The 21,458-nt window shown below is 34.4% G+C and overlaps 1 protein-coding gene across 6 annotated transcripts in view; it reads left to right on the forward strand.

The window, feature by feature from the left end:
- The window catches only part of pnt (ETS transcription factor pointed), a 108,778-nt gene that overhangs the window by 60,437 nt on the left and 26,883 nt on the right, over nt 1-21,458 (forward strand). For 2 of the 6 annotated variants that reach the window (XM_089706207.1, XM_089706209.1), the window contains exon 4: nt 18,897-19,013. In XM_089706207.1, the coding sequence (XP_089562333.1) occupies nt 18,897-19,013 (117 nt within the window). Of the gene's footprint in view, nt 1-3,602; nt 3,944-10,147; nt 10,511-18,896; nt 19,014-21,458 lie in introns of those variants that run through there. The other 4 variants (XM_089706211.1, XM_089706210.1, XM_089706213.1 and 1 more) reach the window with 4 other exon arrangements.

Raw genomic sequence — 21,458 nt, forward strand, 5'->3', positions numbered from 1 at the left:
TTGATCGAGGTGAACTTTTCCACGACTCTCAGGATGTGAAAGGATCTCGTTCGGGTGGTGGCGCGGTTTTGGCGCAATCGGAGGAGGCGTCTTTTCGTCGTCGCGATGATCGCGATACGCCAAGTCGCTGGCTCGCTGGTGTAGCCGCGACATCGCAGAGGCTTCCGTTCCCGCGAGCGACGCCGTGGGAACTTTATTTTCGTATTTAAATACGACCCTCATTAAACTGGTTTGGCTTAAAATTCGCTGCCTTCTTTCGACGCCTTTTACTCAACTTTTTATAGTTCCGTTCGACATTTTACTGTTCGTGATTCAAGTCTAGACTGCGGCGAGAATAATGATGGTGTGCGGATTGTATTGCTCAGAATAGGATCGCGGTTCTTTTCATTTTGAGGACTCGCATTCGTTAACGATGAACAATTGACATATCTTTCACCGGGTACCGACTAATAAAAGGGTTTTACTAATGTAATTCGACGAATACTGCCCAAATTTATTCAATTTAAAAATGCCTTGCATGAAATTTACAAACCAACCAAATAAAATTTCCTATGTATTTGAACTGAGAGTATTTTAAGTCACGTACTTTATAACATCTTTGCAAAATTTCAGAAGCATAGTTGAAAGTAACTCGTGAAGTAGTGGTTTTCTTTCATGCACGACCTATAAATATTAAAGTGGATTATATCCATTTTTAAATCCCATATGCTACGTTTCTTTGGTAAACGTTGGTTCCCACACGTAACTAATTTTAAGAATTAATGAACCATAATAGTATTCAATAAATACAGAGTAATAATTTACTTCGAAACAAGCGTATAACCTTTAAATCAATCCACGCTGAGTTGATGAGGAAAATAAACTTATTTAAGAATTAAATTTCTGAATAAATTACTGCTCTTTTATTACATGTATAACATATACAAATCTTATTCTTAAAAAGTATACAAATAACACAAATATTTTTATACATTTCTCGTCAAAACGTTTATACGCAAGTAACAAGTTAAAACTGAATTGGTTCAATTTATAACATACTTAAAGTTTTGCATAATCATTGTCGAAAGATGAAATCATTATCATATTTAATTATCTCGACAAAATATAAAGAGTAAGTCATGCCTTAAAATGGTCTATACTTCCCCACGGTATCGCCTTACACCGGATGCTAGGTAACCCTGCATCACTCCGTAAAACCTTCCACTACACTTATTGTAAATACAAACCTTATGCTGCACAAAATAAATCATATTTTAAAAAATCATATCTGATGTTGTATTTAATTTTGTAACTATTTTTGAAACTTTATCAAATTTCATCTCTATTCGTCACAATGTAGAGTTCATTTTCAAGCCTAAAGCAAATAAGATAGAATACCGGAAGGACTCATTGTATAGGCCCTTGCTACCTGGTGATAATTTTCTTTGTGGACTGTATACATGAACAATTAAGGATATAAGAAACAGCATTTAAAAGCATTCCAGGGATAACACGACGCATGCCATCAATATGCAATGAATAATGAATATATTCATCATATTATTATTTTCTTTTAATGTACTTTATGTCTTATCTATATCGTTTTATAAAATACTTTCATAACTAAAAATACATATAACAAAATTTTAGAAAAAAAAATGTATTTATAAATACACATGTTATAAAATTCTTATGCTAAATACTTTGATAGGTTAAAACTCACTAATTTGCATTAAATATCAAATTATGTATTAAAACATCATTCCTAGCGCAAATATAGATAGGTAATGCTGTAACCTGTTCTCTTCAGAATGTGAGATACATACAAAGCGTGAAAGACGTTATTTAAAATGATATAAATAAAACTCTGAATTAGCGTTCACTCAGTTCATATTTATATTCGCCATTTTTCATAAGTAACGAGCGGCGCATTCGTAAATGCAGGCCATTAATAAATTACAGAAACACACATGCACAATCAGTTAGGATCTTCACGGCAATATTATGTAAGTGTGCGTATAGACTTCCTTTGCGTGGCTGTGTGAGGGTGAAGGGAGGTTGTAGGGGTGAGGTGGGGAGCTAGCGGGGGAGGAGGTACTTCCCGCGTAGCACCTGGCGCGCAGAGGTTACATGCTTCGACGGGATCCCTTTGATTTGTGGTAAGACGTGATGTTAATGTTCAGATTCACTCTTTGTTCATTGTCTTGCTGATAATCGTATGAGCGCTGTATTGCGCAATGCAGATCGTATTCAGCGATAGTCGTATATCTGTGTGGTGCACTAAATTATTCTAAGCGCGCTTTTTACGCGAAACTCTACAGTTGACCCAATCGCGGTTCAAGCATCGACGATGACAATACGGGCCACATCCTCTGTTTGTCTTAGTGAAAGTCAATTGTTTCGTTATTCCCTGATTATTTAACCAAGTTTGGGCAAGACGGTTGAGCAACGTTACGATATGAGACTTTTGAAAATGAAAACCTTACCTTTTTAAAATGTAGAGTCAAAAAAATCAGATCTTGTAATGCTTGGTCTCCAATTATAGTCACAAAAAATATGCAAAATTTGAACTACATTTTATTTTATCTTTTTATTGGTTTCATAAGTATGTTGATTTAACTTAACATTGTTCATTTTTATTATAATAACTGAATAAGCTAAATTTGTTTCTAAACATATTATTATGTATGATCTAACGATTATGTACGTATGATCTACATCTACAGTTCCTCATATAAAAAGGGCATAACCATTGGGTTTATTCCATTTTTAATAGTTCATACTTCATAGTCCAATGTTGATTCAAGAAAGCACAGATTAAATATGATTTACTACAAAGGTGTCCACGTGCTGTCTCAAACATTGACACGGTTTGATGGCGGCGCGCCCTGAGATAACGTTACCGCGAACAATGATGTACCCTTCAGTCCGGACCGCACCTCAAACCGACGTTTATTGGTTCGACTATTCTATTACATTTAATTCTTATTAAGTACATGTGTGGTTACGTAATCGTTGCATGAACCATACTTGTTATTTTATCTTTGAACCTACATAATGACCTACATAAATTGAATGAAACAAAAAATTAAATGATGACTGTCACAGATTAGTAGATAACATATGGCATTAATTTTACATAGGAGATTTAGTATCATTAAATTTGAACATTATCGTTAGCTCTACATAATCGTGTGCTAAAGCCATAGCAAATCCATGAATGAACGATGGATGGTTATCTTTTGTGATGATACAAAAACTAAGCCATAGATAGTCCCAGCGGGACCACGGAGCAATATTTACTACGCCTCTCGTCCCTTTCACTTCCTCTACGGCGACAACCTGCGAGCGAGCGAGACCACAGCACTGTGTACGCGCGCCAGACAAGGATAGCGCATTCATTCATAACCAAGTCCGCCATCCGGTCTACGTTTTGATCGATCACTTCATCTCCTTCTAACGCACAGTTTCCTCTCGAGTGCGAGCAGGTGGCACCGGATGCAGTGCGCTAAGCTTTTTATCGGAAGCTCTCTCTCCCGAACTTGAATTTTATCATCCGAGTCAGTCGCGAAACGGTGCATCGCCGCGCTCTATCCAGTGCAAGTGTTTAATATGTTTTGGTTTAATAAGTGGACAATCACAATTGGTGATTTTCGTAAGCTCCACTGGGAGTGAGCCGAGCGAGCTTCGCCCCTCCGCCGGCGCCCATTGAGCGCGTAGTCGCGCACCGGCCGCAGTCACGCACGCGCGCGCCCTCACAGCCTACCTCTGAAACTCTGGATACGCGACATCCGATATTGAAATGACCGGTTCCGAAAATCTCTCGCGATCCTCCCGCGTTCAGATAGTGTTATCCTTGTTGTGATTTCACTAATTGGTGCTTTTGAGTGAGTGACGCTGAGAATGTACGAGAAGTCGCAATGGACATTATAATGGCCCAAATTACATTAAATGGGTAATTGCAGTACGTCATTGGATAATGGATTCGGTTCATATACCCACTGCATCATATCAGTCCTAATATGCGTGGGTCGCCGCTGAATTTTGCACTTGACTCCTGAGTCCTGTCTCTCTTTGTTTTATGCCGTTCATTTAAATATATTTAAATTCAGTACGTTTTGTGTGCATGCGATGAATACGAAGCTCCAGTTCGATTTATTTGATTGAAACATTAAATAACACTAAATAGTGCTCGATTATGCTACGAATATTTACATTATGCACGAAATAACTAGCCCATAAATTTAACTGGTATCGCTCTCGTTGGCCTTGAACCTTTGCTCATAATTTTACATAAAATTATTACTATTCATTTTTGTCGCTCGCTCACTAAGTACAGTATTCCCTAATGCCCAATACGTAGAATACGTTCTGTATATTCCTTAAGACGATTCAGGTACTAGGCAGGTACGCGTTATCAGTTTGGCTCAACGCTTACCAACGACCGTGGGAATGAAAAAAGCGTGTTAAACAATAGCAAGCAGATAAGAGCATCGTCAGAACCCATTTAGGGTACCACATGTAATTGCGTTTTGTGTTTTCACTAAGTTCGTTTCATAGCAACATACGTCACTTTTATGTTATTGCGTAATGTTTTCAATTATTTTTATTTATAAACTACTTTACTATTATTTGTATTCACAAAAAATGATACTCCTTCGATACATTGCTCTACAATCGCAACGGATACAGGTGATGCTTCTTTATTCAGTATTTTTTTTGCAAATCTTAAGAGACTTCTTATTTTATTTTTGATGTAAAACATCCGAATGTTAAACATTATTAAAATACAACATCCGTTTTCTATCTAATCAAATGATCCGCAATATTGCAGTATGAGAATAAATGAGGCAGCTAAAACTCTACACAGATCTTATAACAAAAATAATCACACATTTTATTTTCTGCGAGCGGAAATCGACAGAAATCAAACAACCCACTAGCGATCACAAATCAATAGTTTGTTTTAAAATAGGTTTACTGAACGATAATTTGTAGCTAAAAGTAAATATTTTCCCGACTTACTTCTATCGTCAGCGAACCGCTCACACGGCTGGTACAATATTACAAAGTTACAATCTAAAAGTATCCATTACTCCGTTAGTGGGGTAGACTCATTATTTGCATACGTTTTATTAGGTGGAAAGCAGCCTTCGTATTTACAACCTAAAGTATTTTTATCTATGTAAAAAGTTAACAATAATAGCAGAGGACGAAATATAACCTCCAAATAATAATTATGCGATTATAGTTACATTTTCGTTCGTTAGTACGTCAAGTGCAATAAATTATTCACCAAAGTGTGAGTGGAAACACAAATTATTAGTATTTTACACGTACGCGGCAAGTTCGGTTCGCGCGAGTCAGCCGTCAAATTTTCGCACTCATCGAAGCGTACACCGCTGAATAATTGCGTCGCGCATCAACTGACGCACATTCGAGTGAACTTTTTGACTTATCTTTTATGTTTCAACTTATTTCACTTATCTGAATAACCGTGTAACCAGTTGACAAATTTATTGTGATCATGAATCAGTAAATTTACACAGAAAATTCGATGCACACTTAATGTATCCTCGTGGATGTATAACTTATTTTAAAATGTATTAATTAATTTATTTCAGAAATTATAACCGTTTCCTGACTATAATCAGATATAATTAAGACTAACATGTGTTCTGTCTTTCCACAAATGCGTCAATAAATTTGATGAGGTGCAGTAGGAAATATTTTTAGCGCGTTTACACACGGTTAATAGCCGTTGATGTCATAGTGACACCGTTCCAGTTACTATTGCCACATTTATCATAGTTACTGAACAGCTCTGAAATTTATACACACCTATTTTTATGAAAATATATTCAACCAATATGAAAATATATTTCAACCAAAAAACTTTAAAATTATATCAGCTGAACTTTAAGCAATCGATTTGCAAATGATTTTGATAAATATTTAATGTATAACAATTTATAAGATAATTTATTATAAAACATTTGAATATTCACATTTTTCCATATAATTAAAATACCGGATCGACAAACTATTAATGTAATGTTAAACACATCGTCTGCGACACTGAACTTAACCTTATAACCGAATTAACATACAAAAGTACTGAAAATGTATTCATTTGAATGTGTAATCGTTTACATTTAATATCCTGAACAGAGATTTACCGTCGCACCGCTGACCGTGATACTGTTTATCGAATGATTTTAAACCGCAGCATATATTTATGTTCTCGTCTAAGACAACGTTAGTCGGTGCCAATTTTTTTAACAAATCGGATGTGCCAATATGAAGTGGGAGGGCGTTTATTGGACGCGTTCCTCTGAAATTAAAACGTATACAATAAAAACTCGGTTATGCCAAACCCCTGAAACCGCGATCTTTAATCGCTCGGTTGCAGAAACGGCCATAATGCCACCCACGATAAAAATAGATATAAAATCTCGTGTGCGTTCATGAAAAAAATTTTCCTCGTGAAGATTTTTCTCGCGACTGATGCAAGGCGCATGTGCGTGGGCGTTGGGAGGCGCTCGCCAATCGCCGGCAAGCCCGCCCCACGCTTCTCAAGTCGCTGTGCACGCCTCGTAATATCATTTACCTAACTTTACAAGCAATTTAAATGAACTATTCGATTGAATTTCGAGAAAAAACTGCCATGACACAAAAAAACCAGATCAACCATATCTAGCTCAATTCTTCTACCGTCTATGCTTCCACTACAACGTTCTATTTTCTATGCTATATACAGGGTGTCCCACTGTTGGTATACTAAGCTCAAAGGAGGTTATAGTTTTGCATACGCTGAGTACGTAAAAAATAGTTAAAAAATTCCAGACGCATTTTTTTTTCAAATAGATGAATTCTTAAAACTCTATGTGTACACCCATAACAAGCGAGCCGCCCAACTTTGCCACCAGCACGTGAGCTATTGTTTAAGATTATGTTTTCATAGATAAAATGCTCATATTAGAGAAGCGGTATATGCCGGCTGCGCGAAGCTAGAGAAGAAAACATGGATTTTCAGGAAAAATTTAGCAAAAAATTTTGGACGTAATTTTTTTTTAAAGTATTTTTTACGTGATCAGTGTATGCAAAACTACAAGTTCCTTCGCGCTTAGTATACCAATAGCGGGACACCCTGTATACTCTCATTGTCTCATTACGCTTTCATTCTTCATAAGATGTTATGAATCAACATGGAATTAACCGTCATAAGATCTCGTAATAAGCAATGTTTCAATTTTATACATTTACTTAAAAAACTTTTTTCCATATTATTAACACAATTTAAATAACAATGGAAATAACCTAATATTTTATACGTATACTGAGGCTCATATATCACGACAAAGTCCCCACGCCGACCGTCCATAACGTTTTAATTGAGAGGTCTGAGGTCAAATCACTTGTGTCCATTGTATATTATACAGATGGTGTTGTGCAGCTCCAAATACACAAATCGTGTTTGCGACACAATCCGCCAAACATGCCAAGAATGCGCTAACACAATTGTTGTATAATTTCGGTAAAAGCTCCGTTGCGTCGCGTCCAAACAATCTATCACATTGTTAGTTCGCGTCAACACGCCGAATTGTTATACAAGCATTGTTCTACATTTGTATCGTACTCCCGCGTCACACACGTTTCGTCGAAGCATCCATTGTCGCAGTGTTTGTTGTTGCACACGCAATCCACGCAAAACCGTTTGAAATCTCGCGGCGGAGCGTCAAAACAATGCCGCGGGAAAGAAACTTGTTTTTGAACGCACTCGCCCGATTGTAGGCCTGTGGAATTCCATTGTCTATCTCTCCACGAAATGCATTAACGCTAAATCCAAGTTTAACTTAGTTAGTGTACAAATATGCGGGTGTCCACTTTCCTATTAAGAGGGTCGGAGATGAGATAGAAATTAGAGCCGACCCCAGTTGATCCCGCAGTGCAATTGACACCCAACGCTTAGTATTTGCTTTTAGAGACAGCCGCAGGCATTAATTAAGACTAGACGACAATTTCTACTCAACGATTGACACCCGTCTATTGCTGGAATTAATATATTTTATGATGCAAATTTATTTCACAATTTATTAATTTATGATTTCTTCTCATCTATTTATAAACCAGTATTTGTAACCGTCCAAAATATTAGAATATATATATCAAATAAATTTTGTAGAGTTGCATCAATAATAGATAATATACAAAATAAGACAAATTCAATATAACGTCAATATAGTAGCAATTTAGGGGCGTAGGGAACAAATTGGGCGCGACAATCGAGTTAGTTGACCCCGAGACCCAAGAATCACAGCACACGATCATCTGAGACATATTGTACGCTCTACTTCAATCAAGAGCCTTACAATTTGTATCAATCACTTAAACATTGCTTGAGGATGCACGTTATGTTCGAACTTCAAACAAAATATTCAAATTAAATTTGGAATTCTTAATCTGATATCATGTTTTAAAATTATTCTTAATTGATATTGTGAGTCATTTTATAAGTGGCTATTAAATAAACATGTATATTTATAGCGTTAAAATGAGCTCAAATGTTGATGTAATTTAAAAGCTCAATAGAGGATAATAATAAAAGCTACTCCGCTCATCATATAAATGCAAACCAAAGAGAATAAATTCTTTGAATAATTATTGATATAAATGTTTTTATTCTTAACTCCTATAAAGAGTTGTCAAAAAGATTCCTTGTGAATATATGTAGTAGTGAATAATTGTATGCCAGTATGCATTGATGCATTAAGTATTATTGTACTATTGTCCTCCTATATAGGACAATTGAACTAGACGTATGTCGTTACAAATGAGTTATGACAAAGAGCCAAGACCACCTCGATTATACTTGTTAATAGACAGACATAATCTGATTAAACTTGAACGATTTTATTGGCCCATAACTAACTATTAATATCATATTTAATAGCATTTAAAGAAAAAACAAACTAGTTGTCGTATCAAAAGGTTCGAATCATTAAAATATGTAATCTAATTTATAGGTCATTTAAGATTGTTAAAAACAATCTAATAATAGTTGTAAATTTTGTCGACTAGTACAGCTAGCTAGCTACTAGTTATTATTCTGTGGTACAGCCTACTGTTTTACATTAATGATATACATATTAAACCACTAATCAATTATCAGTAGATACTCTACAATTATTAAAGCGTCGTGTGAATATTGCTTCAATGACTTATGAACTATTAACTAAAAATCCACCCAACAAACCATAAATTGAATGGAAACCCTTCTCGAAACGGTTATTAAAACGAAATGAAGTTGTTTACATGTTAACCCTTGAACTCTTTACGCGGTCTGATGCACCATCACTATCAATTGGTTACATTACAGTTTCATTATTATTCTGAACGCATGTTAAATATTAAACATCCACTTATCCAACCAATTAAGCTGGTAATCTTTTTAATATGCAAAGTGTGCTGGATGTTTATTCACTATCGATATTAAATTGAGATTATTAATTTTAAAGGGAGTTTAATGTATAATAATGGAATCATTAATATTTTTGATCCAATCAAATATATTGATTAAAATATGTTAATACTCCACTTATGGAATATTAAGGAAAATATGTAAACAAAAACAATAGTTCATGATGAAACTCAATACTGAATATGTAAAGCTTAAAAGCTCTGTGACGGGCTCGACCGTAAAACCATTAAGGTACCTAACGACTTATCAAGTTAGAGAAAACATAGTTCATATTTGTTATGCACTTTGATCATAACCAGTAACCACAAAAGTTAGCAAAATTAGCCGTCACAGGCGAGCGAGCAGTGTGTGAACACGAATGCAACGGGGGGCTAAATGAGGGTGGAGCGGGTGAGGGTTGATACTGTTCTGGTAAATAGGGAACCGGGCCGGAAACGCCTGTGTCGGATCGCACCACGCACCTGTGGGAATTTCACTTGCAATTTAAATAGGTACACATAACGTCGCCAACGATAGAGAGCGTTACCTTGTAACTTCACGCGTTACTTATCACTCTATAATGGTTTGGAGTGCACTTTATTACGTGTGAACCAGTTCGTTAAACTATTAGAGGTGTAATTGAAATGATAGGCAGTAAAACGTAATTGGAGTCAAATGCAAAATTCACTTATCGCTATGTCCATACAGATGTTCGACAAAACATGAACAGTGATACACGAGTAAGTAGTTTTTCAACCGTGACTTGACAGACATTTTATCATCAAAATGAAAAACAGCGAAGAGTGTTTAGACTGATACAGAACAATATACAGTAATAGAAACGGTGTGATATTTATTGATCTTATTTAACTAGTTTTAGTCAATTGTGAATACTAGAAAGATTGAACTGTAAATAGTGCTCAAAGACAGTGAATAAGAATTAACAAAGCAAAACCTGCTAACGGGTAATATTTAAAATTGGAGAACCCGTGGCAGACAAAATCGAGGCGACAGCGGCCATTGCAGGCATGGGAATCAAAGTCATGATGAAAGCTTTCAATAAGCCGAAAGGTGAGTCTAATTGATTACAACCTGACTGTGATATACTCTTATCAGTATTATAAATACTTTTACTTAAACAGTGTCTCTTTAACGGCTGTGTTATTGAAAAACATTCGAACCGATTATGTTGATTGTAATCTTGAAGTATTTAAATTTTAAACCTTCAATTGAGGGTTAGCATAAATAATAACTATGAACAGCCTTTCTGTATGTAAATTTCTCTTATACGAGTAGCCACTTTGTTAGTATAAAATGTGCCAAATACAAGTTAAAATTACAAAAAACAAAGTCACATATGAGTCACATCTATCATAAATTACCTAAAAACCAAGCATAGACACATAACAAATAAAGGATAAGCTAAAAACACGAGCCAAGTACACAATATCCATTTGCAGCATTAGTATTTTTTGCAACACAATTGTCGGTTGTGAAAATCCAAAGTATCATCCTCGGAGAGTGACGCAACGTCTTGGTTTCGTGTGCTCTTGTCCCGAATGTGAACGCGCCGTGACTGTAACAAATATATGAAAACGTATTGTTTTCGATGCGTATCACTACACAACTTTAAATTGCTGCGAAGTATGTGCTATTAACTTTTCAGGAATTTTCTATCAGACGAGCTTTCTAACGTTCCATTGTGAAATAGTTAATGACTCATGTCTTGGCAAGGATAAAAAGCATTTTTTATACCTACTTAATTTATTCGAGAAAAAATTCTGCTTGAAAATTCTACTCTACTTACCTATATAATAAGTAGCGGGTATCATCCAACCTCTATATAAATAAAAAATAAATGCATTTGCATACTTTTAATAGTAAAAATAAAACAATTTTAATAAAAAAGGTAATTTATTTAAATCAAATTAAAACAGTGAGAGTTATAAGGTCAGTGTAAACCTCGTTTCCGTTTCTATCAAATAGTGTAGAACAACGGTTATGCAAGTAAGCTCTCATTACTGTAATTATGAATTACTCTGCGCTCTGATGATCTTGAAAGTGAAGACCTTGCTACCGTGCGTGCTCAATCAAAGATAAGCTGAGTCTTTAAAACTGCACAATTATAGGAAATTAAGTTATTAAGCCAGTACGAGTATCGTATCTTCATTCATTTTGTTACACCCAAAATCATTAGTAGGTCATTAATCATTAGTATCAAGACAACAGAAATGTAGATGTTATACTGTCTCTTAACATCTGAAGTACAAGTACAAGTCATAAACGTTCATCCGGAATTCTTCTTCAATTACGACCATTCCAAAAGCCGATAAATAAAGCCATTTCACCGAGCGGTATAAACACGCAATAAGCACGTCAAGCGACTCTCAAACGTGGACAATACACGCATGTGTCATATAATGAGGTATTGTAACGACGCATATTACCGGGAGCTATAAAAGTCAACAATTTACACAATACAGAAGCTGGCATCGCGCTCTCTCAATGAAGGCGTGAACGCTGGTGGCCTGTTTACTGTATCTTTCGATACTGCGTAACTTGGCTTATAAACTGAGGGAATGACAAAACATTTACATAGAAATGCTTTACATATTATACATATTGAATTATTATGTTTGCATAGAGTTGACATCATATGAAATATTTTTTTATAATTCATACCTATTACATGCAACCTTGGCTGTAGTTAATGAAGCAATTGCTTTACGTCAATACCCATTTTTGAACATATTTTTTCAGTAGGAACTTAAACTCCTATAAAACTGATCTGCCTTTTACGAACATGAGGATACTATATCGTCGTTTACAAGCATACTTCTTGTAATGATAATACGAGAATTAATAGCTAGCAAGAGCGGGGGCGTCCATTCACGGTGCTGATTGGCCCATCCGGTGCGCGCTCAATGAGATGATGCGCCCGGGCCGCCTCTGTCATTGAACAAAGGTCTCTCGCCTACATTCGTGATCAACGCCACAGATCACTGCCTCTATTGTCTACCGCGTTTTGCCAGATAGATTAATAACCCCTGCTTGACTGTTTTTGCGATACTGACGTTAATTATCTGTTAAAAAGACCTCTACACAATCTCTTACCATATAGTCTTGTAAGTTTATGAAGTAAGTATCAATTCTATCCAATAGAGTTCGTAATTATAGAGTCAGTAACTACACAGTGTGTAGCTGAGGAACACAAATGTTAAAAGCCTATGAAATGACCTCCATTTAACCGAAACATTTATCTTATCAATTTTGAACTGCACTTATTCTGAGATGGTTATTAAAATAGTGGCCATTATCATTAACCTTGAACTACAAAGAACACTTTTCTTTCGCATGTAATTACTTTTTAATTACATGAGCGCTAGAAACAGTTATCAAAGTTAATTATACAGAATTTTGAATTCAAAACATCGCACGCGCCGTTTACGTCACGCGACGTTCCAAGTTCAAACGGCGAACAATAGAGTCGGTAAAAATGGCGCGAGCTTTTGTTCTCCCCCTCTATTGTATGAACTGGCCGTGCACTGGCAACAGTTTTCAGTTATTTTTTTTAATTTTCCCTAATGTAAACCATATAAAGGAAAAATCAACAGAAGGAACTGTCACACTATAAAAAAAATTATATGCGGCATGTTATGTAGAAAATAGAATGCTGACCCATTTAAATGATATTTGGTGCAAATTAAATGAGCAGTCTTAATGTTTAGTGAAATAAGGACATATTATTTATTACCTTTGACCTACAATACTTGTAAGATCAAAAATATTAATGTTACACTTTAATAATAGGATAATAAATATATGAGTTACCTGACAGGCGGTGCACATAAAAATAAAGATATTATCGTTATAGCTATCGCCCAGCAACAAGTGGTAGACTTATCGCCCCTCGCAACCACCCTTATTTAACACCTGTTGCAGCGAACAAGGCCATAATGCTTACGTGATATAGTTTAAGCCCCACAGTCTACTAAACATATACAATCAAATTAGAGAATCATTATTACAAAAAACTGATATTTTTATTGTATGAAGTTAGCTGTAGGTACAACAAAAAACATTCATTAATTTCAATGAAACACGGGGGTTCATTTTTCATTCCTAAAATATACTGCAATATATACATTTTAATCACATCATATAAGACCAGATCATTTTATATTTTTTTAAGATTGTATAGAAACGTTAAATACGAAATCTTTTTATGAAATTTTGTCCTATTTCAACACGCTCTTAGTGCAGTATTGGAAAAAAACTTCATATAACGTGGTTTTATTTTATTTGGACTTATTAATTGTAATCAATAATTATACGGTGTTTCCTGTCTGTAATTTCTTTGATTTCAAATTAGCATGTCTTAACGACCAACTCTCAACGCGAGTCGTTTCGATATAATTTTTTGGATAAAATTGCGAAATCTTAATTTAATTTGCGGTTGGCTTAAGTTGTAAACGAATATGGAATGAATTAATAAAATTTATTTATAGTGATTGGATTTAGGAAAATGTTTGTGTAAAGTTATTTTAGAAATATTTTATCGTTAAATTATCGACGGCAATAAATTGTTAAAATAAACATAACTAGAACTAAATTAGTCTCTTATATTTGTGTTGAATTTGTTATAATTCAGTGGTTTAGCGTATGGACTGTGTACTTTACATAAAATTCCCTTTTAATTAGTACAAGCGTTTGAAGGCTAATTGCGAATCTGGTATTATTTGGTGGGCAGCCGGGCGCATCTCCTGCCTATTGTGCCGTTATCTACGCCATTCACGATTCGGCCCACACCACCAGTGAAACAACCAGAATATAACCTCCGATTCAACACTAAAACAATGAAAATTGTGCTGATTTCCACTAAACGGCTGTATAAAAAATTACAGAATAACAACTAGCTTTTTTTCCTCTATGACTCTAGAATATTCATTATGAGTTGAAAAATTCATTGATATATCAATGGCTTTTTTATATAGCAAGTACGTAATAACACAAAACTAAACATTGAAATATACTACATAATTGTAAAAATATCACAAACTTGAAAAATTGTTATAAAAACCATAATTGTGCGTTTCTTCGCATTTAGGCAAACTCTCGAAAACACAGATTATTAAATCGTACCATTTTTTCCGCTACTTGTAAGGTTGAGTTAATTTTCATTACCCAACTAAAGTATAATTTCCGTTAGATAGCATCTGATTCATTCAACTGTTAACGCGATAGGATCATCTCAACCTTGTGAATGATAATAATTGCTTAGGATCTAGAGCCTACAGTTACGTAGTAACTATTTAGTAATTGTACCTAGAGTATTGTTTCCCGGGTACATAACGAATAAGGGCGCGTTCCCACCGTGTCGTGACGACAGATAATCGTGTAGTTTTAAGTGTCGTGGCTTATATGTTTAAATGGAGGTGTTCACATTTAGAACGACACAATTTACTGTCGTCTACGACAGTTTTTGCAGTGACGACACTTTGTCGTGACAGTGGGAACGGCAAGCACGACAGTCGTAAAACGATAAAAAATCGTGGACGGCAACTCTATGACGTCCATTGAACTCAGGAGAGTAAACGCACTAGTAATCACCAAGCGAACGCAGAGGCGACTAGATTTGTAGCTTGCTGATGATGTGTAAACGACAAAGCGACTGCCAGGAAACGATAAAATGTCGTCGCGATCCAATGGGAACAGCTAGATACGACAGTCGCTAAACGATAAAAAATGTTGACGACAAACAATCGTTATAATGGGAACAGGTAAAGACGACAGTCGTCGAACGATAAATTAGTCGTTACGACATAGTGGGAACGCGCCCTTATACAAAATAAAACGACACGTGTTAAAATTTGAATATACATAAGTCATACAGATAACAGTAGCAGGTATGGTAGCAGGCCATCATACTCAAACAACAATCTTCTATTAATAAAAAAAAAATTGTCATATCAATTCCCATTGGGCTTGCACTTTCTTGTTGGTTGTCAGCTTTCGGTTGATAATCTCAAAATATTTACAAGACATATTGATATCCTCCTCCTCAATTATAAAAAATACTCTTTCGTCCAAATATCTCAATTAGATAGACATCAGCGCAAATTTCAAACAATGTAATTATGCATTAACCACAATTTTACATTTCCATTTCATGATACCGTCGAACGCTTATCAAAATTTGCACACGTTCCATTGAAGGCTGAAGCCTGTGTCAATTCTTACTTGAATATTTCTCACAAAATAAATGAAGTTGATCTTATCCATACTAATTGTATCACCAATTAATACATATTTTTAATTTTTATGATGTATTCTATAGACTCTATTTTTTTTGCTTCGACACAGTCATGCCTCAGATGAGACTGTGTCTGTCTATGACTATGTCTTCAATTTTACCTTCCTGCAGGAACTAAAAATCTTATCTGCACCAAGGATTAAATCTGACTTGTAGCATCTAAACTCTAAAGTAACTAAAGGATTATTTTCTTTCTCTCGTCCAGGAATGAGTTTATTAATATCTTAAATGAATTTAGTGATGTTCCACAGCTGTACGGATGAGCTCAATCACAAACCATATTCGACAATTAAACAGAAACCATTTATCCCCCATTACTATAATAACGGAAACGGAAATCTTGACACCACACACTTTTTGCATGCGTGAAATGCCATTCCTGAAATTAATACAGCAAGTAGAAAAAATTTTAATTAACGCTCAAACAAAAACTTCGGACAAAATACATTTGCTACCAGTACACTTTTCTATACAGTAAAATTACGTGGTTACTGGCTTGTATTTTTTTTTATTTTTTTTTAACCTATATTTCTAACATACATCGTTCTTTGAACGCTCGTTATTAATGACATGATATATTGTTATGGGTGATATATTGCTATATTTTATATTAAAGTACATTTTATCCTATACATAGTAATGCGTAATGATGCAGGTGTACGCTTTTTATAAAACGTAGGTACATAGATTATAATGAACACATAGGTGAAAAATGAAAATGTTAACGTTAATTACCATTCATGTCCTTGTTTCTAAGGAACTTGCATGTAAATAATTTTCTAAACATTATGTAAAAAAAATGTTGTGTGGTTTTATGAAACCACGGTAAAAGTGAAACTGTTCGAACGGTTCCGAACACTGCTTTATACCTACTCGGCAGCCGACCGTCACGCGACATGCGCTACACAGACCAAAAAGTTTGAGACGATGTAATAAAAGTTTCACTTTAAAAATATTGTCCTAAATAGTAATTATTAAATTAAATTAAATTTAAATTTCTTATAATAACGTCTTCTCATACCTAAAAAATAATTATTTTAAAAATATATAATTAGTATTTGTAAACATTTCACCTTTCAATTTAAGGTCCTTTCAATGAACATGACACGCACAAAAAGTATGTTACTGAAATAAAACTCTTTTATGTCTCTACTGATAGAAAGAAACATAAAGATATCAAGGCAATGTTGTTTCTTAATTAGTTTAATTTGCTTAATGTTTAAAGTTCAAATATATACTAAAAAAATATACCTAAACCGTATCTACACTATACGCTTTTTAAGCGATCCCATAAAAGTTATTATGATAACGACCGTGCAAAATAAAGGCACATAAAGGTACAAAATACAAATAAAAGTCAAGTATTTCATAATATTATAATTTTAATTTTATATACATTAATAAAAAAATCAAATCTTAAGACATTTTTTTAGATAGTTAACTTCGAACAATGTAAATTATTGTACACACGCGCATAATGAGTCAGGTGCACCTGCGTGTATACATAGTTAATGATAACACGTAATAAGTACGTTTGCCTTTCCATATTTCAATAGTTTATTAAAGAAAAAAATCTTACTCTTGTGTCAAATATTATATCGTATGAATCTTAATATGCACAGCTTTTTTTTGAGCTTAAATGGGTAATTTCAGATAGATATTATTTTAAATTTATTTTCTTTCTTTGTTACTGAATTTAAGGCTACGTTTCCCAAGAAATATAGAAGCATAAGGAGCCGAGTATGAAAAATATTTAAATTGATCAGAGCGATTCTGCTAGATCAGAGCGGGCACCGACCGTGGGAGAGCTGTACAAATCTCTACATCTCAGAACAGGTCGGCAGGTGTGCAGCCGCGCACACACGCACCCGCCCACGCACACACGCGCACACAAACCTGACGCACTTATGAATGAAACTAGCGTATGCAACACAGACACACTCGATGCAATCTCTCTTCTTTATCACTGATTTATTTTTAAAAATAAATATCAAATAATAATTAGTTGTACACGGTAAAATAAATACCATAGATGAAGTAATTAAAATGTCAGATAATTATCTCATTTGATGAGACGTCTGATTAAACGGGACAGGCCGCGACGACACTCATTTCTTTCTCAAATATGCTTTGATATTACCGTTTTTTGATGTTTTGATTCGTCCAAAATTGATATCAGAACTAATAGATGTGGCAATTAAAATGTCGTCGAAAATGGTATAGCATTACTTATATTCTTTAAATCATGTATGTTGAAATGAAAGATAAAACTTGGATAATCATAAATAACGCTAAAGAGGCTTAATAAAAATGTATCGGTGGTTCGCTTCGTATTCCCGAACTGAAATGCGCTGACAGTGAGATCGTTAATCGGCCCAAACAACATCACGACACATATCGAACAAGCAATCGATGTCAATCGTCAGCTTCGATCGACAGCTGATAATGGAAAAATATGCACAACTAAATACAGCCAAGGCACGCTTGGTCTTAATCAGTTTGCCTATAGCGTACTACCAATCTTTTGAACTGAACAAAGAAATAAATAAAGCATTAGATCATTTGAACTTTGAAGTCTTTTTCTAAGCATTTTTTTATTCATATTCCGTCGTTAGTCACAGAATCATAAATATCTACACGAAGACAACGTAAAAATTAAAGCAAAAACTATATTGACTATAAAACATAAATACATAGCAGACTTTATTTAACTCCACAAAATCATTTAAAGAATTAATTATAGTTCATCGTATTTAAATGTACTTTGTGTGTAAGAAATGCTATTATTACGTCTGCAATAAAAGCCCTAACTACATTTAAACTGCACAGGATTTAAATGTTAACGAATAATAAACATGTCATTAACTTTTACTCGTTTCATTGATTAATATTATCATCACTGTTTTTCATTTAAATCATCAAATAACGTCATAGGAAAAACCAATTGGTATTTTAATAAATTATTAAATGTTTATCTACAAAATACATAAATAGATTTATGGAAAATGTAGCTATACTAAAGATACCATGAAACAAAATAGGTTGACAAACAAGTCGAATAAATGGTTGGTGTCCTTTTAAGAATAGTGCATAATGGTCGTTTGAATCATGTAACTAAAGTACCAATTATAATCTTTGTTACAGACATCCCATCCCAGGTGCCGCCGCTCACGCCCGGCACCAACAAGAAGATGGCCGAGGCGCTGAAGGCTACCTTCGCCTCCTGGGAGAAGGAGCAACTGCGCCTCGGTGTACCAAAAGGTAAATTATGAGCAATATACATAACTCGTTAGTAATAGGTATATCCTATATAGTGGTTGATACAGCAGATTAGGTGAAGGAATTCGTGAAAGATTTTGTTTTGGAAAAGGGCAAATGCTCCTTTTTGTTGCCAGAGCAAAACATGAACACAGTGAATGATGAACTCAGTTCTATTAGTCTACTATGAAAGTAGCTTCTTTTATAGATTATAATTTACAAAATTTAAATGTTATTTAAATAAAGCTCTTGTTTATTCATTCAACATTATTTACGACTGCCCAGAAAAGTAATAAATTAAAACTTACGTATTATTGCACGCCTCATAAGCGAAGCGTTGAGGTGGGTACTACTGTCACTTCGCGCAAAACATCTGATTTTTCAAACTTAAAATGTCTTTATGTATCATACATTGCACTTGTAAGATAATACATACACACACATATTAAGAAAAAACACTATTTTTAACATTCATGATATTTTTGATGTCATTTTTGTTATTTAAACTAGTTAAAAAACAGTTTAAAAAAGTTCTGTCTTGGACGTCCGTGTGTCTGTATGTGCGGAGGATTTTCTTGTTAACACGATAGCGACCGAAATACTTTACTAATCGAGTCTTTTTTTTTCTCTTACGCTTGAGTATGCTCAGGAATAGAACCCTTTCATTTTTCAGGGTCTGATTCGATGTAGTTTAATTGTTATTAAATAAACAAAAATAATAATTAATAAATAATTATTAAAAAAAAATTATGAGGCGTGCACTTTTGGATTTTCCAAACTATTTTTTTAATTTAACTCTTAAATCTAAAAGGATGGCTCTCTCGTTTCAATAATATTATTTCATACCTTTGAGTAAGAGACACTATGTAAAGATAAAGTAAGCAAGCATTGAATAAAAAGTATCCACATCAGATCTCACTAGTTCAACTGTAAGACGAGTCGTAGAAATATGGGCTAGATTTGCATACGCAATATATGCATTTAGCTGGAGTGATGGACGTATGGCGACCACCGCTGAAGACACGCTTCTCTCTTAGTCGTTATGTACTAGATAGTTAATGATAGTTTTTTTTTCATCAACACGGGCAGATATTAGCTTCCAGTATGCATATAAGTCAGGGGAAAAAATTGAAAATAATAAACGTGCTGGTTTTCTAAATTGATATAATATTACGTCTGCTCTACCAACCGATAACCATCATTCAATCTTACAATACAGTCAAAATTAAACAAAAACAACAGTTCTAGAATCTATTTCTGACCAAATGATTCGCAATCTATTGTCCTTATAAAGTGTACCGTGATTGTGGGCGGTCATAGAGCATAGAGCAGACAGGTGGCGGGTCGTCGCCCGTGATCGGCGGAAGTGCGTGCGTCTGCGCCGTGTCTATTCGCGCTTCCGCTCTATGCGCCCAGCACACGATTATTCTGAAACCAATAAATATTTCAAATAACTCCTACACGAGACTACGCCAAACAACCGTTTGCAACCGAACAAAACAAATGGTTAATGACCCGTGAACATTATTAATTTACTTCATTGCACCAAACACCTAATTAAAATGCGATATTTATAAAGATAATTAATATCGTTGCACAATCGTACGATAATAAACATAACACAATTTGCTTTAAAAGCGAAAATAATTTGCATGCGATAATGAACATACGACCTTCCCTATCCTGAAAATCGATTTTAATTATATATTCGATTCTTTCGTAAATATTCCTTCAGGCCAAGGTTAGCGAGTTTCTTGCTCAGTCCAACCTGAAAACCTTGTTTTAACTTAAAGTATTTATTAGCAGTCAGTATTTACAAAATATTGTTTAACAAATATCTTTCAAAATAATTTATGCAAATGGTGCAAAACCAACTTAGACAAGAATAAAAATAGTAAATAGGTTTTCAGTATAATCAATTTGAACTTGTTCTACGTCATAGTTAACAAAACTAGGTAAGATACATTTTGATGAACAAAATATGCTTCATGATAAAAAATAACAGCTTCGTTATGTTCAAACGATGCTCCGGATTTAGCAGAGCAGGTGTAATATAATTTAAGAATAAAATATTATCATTTATATCCTTGAATGTAATAAACGCTTAATGAAGATTTATCGCTGACAATTTTACAATCATGAGTAAGATTGAGTTCACTCATTGACTCCAGTTATTAGTCGAATCCTGTTTAACACATTATGATTTATTCCAAAGAAAAAATCCTCTCTTATTACGTTATTTTTAACCAATTATGGATGTAGATATTGTAGCCCTTTTATTAAGCTTTATAATAGAAGTTTATACGATATAAATTTTGTTCGTATCATACTCATTGACTATTCATTAAGACCCAGCACCGAAGACAATCAGCGTATATTCAAAAAGGAAAATAATTAACGTTGCAATATGTTCCTTTTACTTTAATAAATAGAGTTAATTATTATTAT

Source organism: Colias philodice, chromosome 18 (assembly GCF_061535455.1).
Source record: "Colias philodice isolate Cphi_HAF_F1 chromosome 18, ilColPhil1 Martin Lab GWU primary, whole genome shotgun sequence".
Lineage (NCBI taxonomy): Eukaryota > Metazoa > Arthropoda > Insecta > Lepidoptera > Pieridae > Colias > Colias philodice.